This window comes from Salvelinus namaycush, chromosome 7 (assembly GCF_016432855.1).
Source record: "Salvelinus namaycush isolate Seneca chromosome 7, SaNama_1.0, whole genome shotgun sequence".
Classification (NCBI taxonomy): Eukaryota; Metazoa; Chordata; class Actinopteri; order Salmoniformes; family Salmonidae; genus Salvelinus; species Salvelinus namaycush.
Genome location: NC_052313.1, coordinates 24370623 through 24376056, shown reverse-complemented (window position 1 = coordinate 24376056; position 5434 = coordinate 24370623). Strand labels below are relative to the sequence as shown.

Below are 5434 nucleotides of genomic sequence, written 5' to 3'. Positions count from 1 at the left end.
AGCCGAAAGTGCGGAAAGCGCACGCGCGAAATCTGTCGGTCATGAGTGTCTGATTGGTTTGTCAGGAAGTAGCGCGTTCTGTGCCTGATTTCTTTATTTGTATTTTTATTATTTACAACAAATCAATACAAACAAAAAAAAATGACGAACACAACTATATATAAAGAATATTACACAAGGACCTTATTTACAATGACAGCCTACTCCGGCCAAACCCTCCCCTAACCCGGACGACGCTGGGCCAATTGTGCGCCGCGCTATGGGACTCCCGATCACAGCCCGGGATCGAACCAGGATCTGTAGTGACGCCTCTAGCGCTGCGATGCAGTGCCTTAGATCGCTGCGCGCACATTTATAATTCTAACAGCTTTTTTGTTGACAGAGTGTTTAATTGTCTTAAAATATAGTTCAATTTCTTTTTCCAAGGTAATGAAATGTGGTGTTTTGTTTGTAAATGTACATTTGTGAATATGAAATTTGTCCAAAAGCGTTCTAAGCTTAAAAGTTCATGTCTATGGTTCTAAGAAGAAGTTGCCTATAAGCGCAGATCTATGATCAGTATCATATCAAAGAGACTCAGTCTTGGGTATTGAGAGCAACAAATGCATAGATGCCCTTAGATCAGCCAATAATCAGTGAACCCAGATAATTAGCAGAGGAATATAAAATGGGATAAGAAAGATGCCTTCCAAAATAAACAGCTGCGTAAATGTTGCTCTCTACCACAGATTATTCATAATATGACCAGATACTCAAGTAGCCGCTCTAAATGGAGGGCAGTCGGGACGAGGCAAGATCAGGTGGGATCATTCTAACCAATGAGAGGACAGATAACGCGTGTGAACAACAGGCAGAACTCCGATATAGTGTTTTTTTCTTCTCAAAGTTGCCGGGATGTCACGTGTCCTACTTATTGCAGTACAGTCGTAACAACCTAAGCATTACGAAACGTCTATTCGATCAAATAACCCACACGTTGCAAATAACCCAGAAAATGTTTTGCTAACCAAATTCGACACTCATTGACCTCCATACAAAACTCCCCGCTTGATGAGCAAAAACAAAACAAAAAAACGCCACCTGCTGGAGAAGCCCAGTTATTCCTCTCGCTTCGCCTCTTCCTCTGTCTCTTCCCACCAGAGGTTATCTACACATTAATTACAATTACATAATTATTATTAATAATAATTAGATCCTGTACATTTCGATACAGTCACTCCCTGTCATGGTTATCTCACAACTTATGAGGAGGATCAGTATACATTCAGGCAAAGATTGTTTTTGTTATTTCTTAAGGGGAACAAAACACAAAACAGGCAAATAAATAATACATGATTAGAGATAGAATGAAACTATATACTTTAGTGCAAATAAAGGCAGCTTTATATTTGTTTTGTTTTTGTTCTCTTCTGAAAAAGAGTTGTGTAAACTTTGAACTGGTGCAAAATTATCGAAGTCTGGCCCACTACAGTGAACATTCATGGAACTGTAACATTCCGTTAATTAAGAGAGTAGTAGCGCCCACTGTAGACAACATCCTGACCTTTCTGCAGAAAGCAGGGAACGGCAGGATCATGTCTATTTTCACCTGACATAACCTATAGGTTAGGGTTGATGGCTTCTACTTGCAAACAGTGGTGTAAAGTACTTAAGTAAAAATACTTTAAAGTACTACTTAATTCGTTTTTTGGGGGTATCTGCACTTTACTATTTACATTTTTTACAACTTTTGCTTTTACTTCACTACATTCCTAAAGAAAATAATGTACTTTTTACTCCACACATTTTCTCTGACACCCAAAAGTACTCTTACATTTTGACAGGAAAATGGTCCAATTCACGCACTTATCAAGAAAACATCCCTGGTCATCCATACTGCCTCTGATCTGGCGGACTCACTAAACACACATGGTTCGTTTGTAAATGATGTCTGAGTGTTGGAGTGTGCCGCTGGCTATCCGTAAATGAAGAAAAAAAATAAGAAAATGGTGTGGTCTGGTTTGCTTAATATAAGGAATTTGAAATTATTTATACTTTTACTTTTGATACTTAAGTATATTTTAGCAATTACATTTACTTTTAATACTTAAGTATATTTAAAACCAAATACTTTTAAACATTTACTCAAGTAGAATTTTACTGGGTGACTTTCACTTGTGTCATTTTCTATTAAAGGTATCTTTACTTTTCCTCAAGTATGACAATTGGGTACTTTTCCACCACCGAATGCAAATGAGTAGGCTATTTAAGATCTAACTGTATCTATTATCTCAAAATGTCATACAAATATTTAATGAAGTAGTTGAACCTTCCACCACCTCCCTCTTCTATTTAGAAAACACTCTTATCCAGAGCAACTAGGGGTAAGTGCCTTGCTCAAGGGCACATCAATCAACTTTTCACCTAGTCAGCTCAGGGATTCGAACCAGCAACCTTTCAGTTACTTGCCCCATGGTCTTAACCGCTAGGTTACCTAACACCCATTACAGTGCACTTTGGTAGAGACCACATTTGACTTAGATATGGCGCATCACAAGAACATTCTCAACAAATGTGCACTCCCCCTTTCCAGAGTAAATAAAATAAAACAAAAGAAGAAGCTAAGTTGAATGTAACAATAAAATTACATTTGTCTGGTTTTGACCTCAGCTTGTAGGTCACAGTCACCAATAGCCTTGTCAAACAAAATAGAAACTAACAAAGTTTCTAGAAATGTGGGATATTTCTGTCTCATGTGACTCAGACAGTGAACTGACTGCACCCAATCAGTGTACAGTTGATCTGTAGCTCTCTAGATGTTGTTCTCTAAACAATACAACACAATGTAGGAGTGTCCTGCCAGCCAGTTCCACAAACCGAGACTATTGATTTTAGTGACACCTGGGTCCCTGCCTGGCATAAAGTGTAAGAACTCACCGCGCTTGAATGTAGATGGGAAACATCTTGGCCTCTGTGACTGAGTGGCAGAGTGATGTTGAGAGTGGGACAGGGACACGGAGTGGTCACGTTATGGAGCATCTGATTCAAGGGCCTACCAACCATGTGCTGCCCATTAGCTAAATTGAATTATAGATAGACACAAGAGGGAAAGGGAGCATTTGGCTTCCCTACAATCCTGCAAAACAAACCATACATTGATATCTACAGGCTTCAGAGAAAGGAGGCAAAAAGGGAGGCCGAATGAACATTTACTAACTTTTTATTTGGTTCACATTTCATTGCTTAGACACAAAGAAACTGATCAAGTGAAAGATACACTGCTACCTGGATCAGCCTCCAACTCATCAGATTACACTAGCCTGAATCCTCAGCATCCATTGCATTACTATCTGGTCAAAACACCTGTCCCTCATCTCTACACCTCCTCCTCCTGAGTTTTCCTCCTGTGGTGCAGCTGCAGTTCCCCTCTTGGTCAGCGGGGGATAGATATGAGCTGGTAACGGCGCGGCATGTTACCGAAGCTGCTAGACTCTGGGCTGAGGTCAATGCTGTCAGGTCCTCCAGGGCAGGAGAAGGAGAAACGCTGCAGCAGAGACACCAGGAAAAGAAAGATCTCCATACGAGCCAGAGATTCCCCCACACAGGCACGCTTACCTGCAGAGAACGCCAAGAAAGCAGGGTTCTTCTGGAAGTTTCCGCTCATATCTAGGAAGTGATTGGGGTTGAAGGTTGTTGGCGTGGCCCAGTGGTCCTTGTCTCGCAGAACAGAGTGCAGCATGGGAAGGATCACGGTGCCCTGAGGGATAGTGTACCCTCTGAATGAGATATTCTTGGTAGCGTAGTGTGGGAGGTTGAGCGGGACGAGGTCCAGGAATCGATGCACCTCGTGGATGACAGCGTCTGTGAAGGGGAGAGACTTCCTGTCCTCCACTCGAGGGACGCGGTGTCGACCAATCACTGTGTCGATCTCCTGCTGCACGTGGTCCTGTATGTCAGGGTATTTGATGAGAAGCACGAGGGCGTATCTGATAGTGGTGCTGGTGGTCTCTGTTCCTGCCAGGAAGAGGTTTAACACTGTGGACACCAGGTTCTCATAATGGAACTCAGAGGAGGACACATCCTTCTCCTGGTTGAGTCTGGTGAGGAAACAGTCTATGAAGTCTCTAGGGATGCCTGGGTCTATGGTCTCCTGGTGCTTGTGGATCTTCTTCATCACAAAGCTTCTCACCTCGTCCACCTGGCTGAACATGACATGCTGCCGACCAGGCAGGCGTTCCATCAGCCAGGGGAAGATGTTGTAGAGCTGTCCCCAGGCGGTGCTTCCAAAGCGCAGTAAGTTCGTGAGGATGTTGAGCAAGCGCAAGAATTTGTCGTCCTCGTAGCCGAAGCGCTGGCCGAACACCAGGGAGCAGATGACGTTGGACACGGTTCGACTCAGGAAGGGCTGGGGGTCAAAGGGCATGGCTTTAGTGCCGTCCAGACTGTCTATGAGGTATTGGCTCTCCTCCTGTATCCACTCCTCCATCCTCTTACGGCCCATCCCAAAGTCTCTTAGCGTGGTCAGAGTGAAACGACGCAGCTGGCGCCAACGCTCCCCGTTACTGATGACCAGGCCATATCCCTTGGTAGCTCGGACCAGGAAGGGGATGGGAGCTCGTCCTGTGAAGTCCTCAGCCTGGTCCACCAGAGCCTCCTTGACCGCCTCGTACCCCACCAGCACCACGGCCCGCTGGGGCCCCAGATACACTGTCATCACTGGCCCATAAACACCACTCCATTTGACGAAGCTCTTGTAGGGGGCCTGTTTGTCCATCTGAAGCAGGTTGCCTATCAGCGGCAGGCCGCGTGGTCCGGGAGGTAGACGGACGTGTCTCTTCCTCCTCAGCATGAACAACCACAGTAGAACCAACAGCAGGCCTCCCAACATCACTTTACTACATATCTCCATTACTCCGGCCTGCAAAACAAACAACGTCTCTTGTTCTTATTCTTCTTTTTCTTTCTTCTTCTTTTTTTAACCCACCTCTCTTTAGTGTTTACCTTCTCTCTGTGCAACAGTGGCTGTCTATCTATGTTGCCTGCCTGACTGTTTGTGTGAGTGTCTCTGTGTGTGTGTGTGTGTGTGTGTGTGTGTGTGTGTGTGTGTGTGTGTGTGTGTGTGTGTGTGTGTGTGTGTGTGTGTGTGTGTGTGTGTGTGTGTGTGTGTGTGTGTGTGTGTGTGTGTGTGTGTGTGTTTGCTGAGATAAGGGGTTGTGTTGATAATTCTCTGGGACAGAGTTGAACAACAGATCAGTGATTGGCTGCTGACATTACGTTAATGCACCTTGCACCCATATAAACAAAGCAAATTAAAACCCAAAGAGTGGAAAGGACTGATATCTTATACTATGTCCGTCGAGGTTTAAAACAAAATTATACAAAAATTGCGAAATACAAACAAGACAATGACAAGACAACCATAAAAACTGAGGAAGATGTACACGACAATGCTCAA

At 44.0% G+C, this 5434-nt stretch overlaps 1 protein-coding gene across 1 annotated transcript; it reads right to left on the bottom strand.

Annotated features, from left to right (window-relative positions):
* Positions 1-3181: 3181 nt before the first annotated feature.
* On the bottom strand, positions 3182-5048 carry LOC120051121 (cytochrome P450 2F3-like). Its single transcript, XM_038997793.1, has one exon. It carries the CDS (start codon positions 4886-4888, stop codon positions 3413-3415), a length of 1476 nt encoding a protein of 491 aa, XP_038853721.1. The 5' UTR covers positions 4889-5048; the 3' UTR covers positions 3182-3412.
* Between the last annotated feature and the right edge of the window lie 386 nt (positions 5049-5434).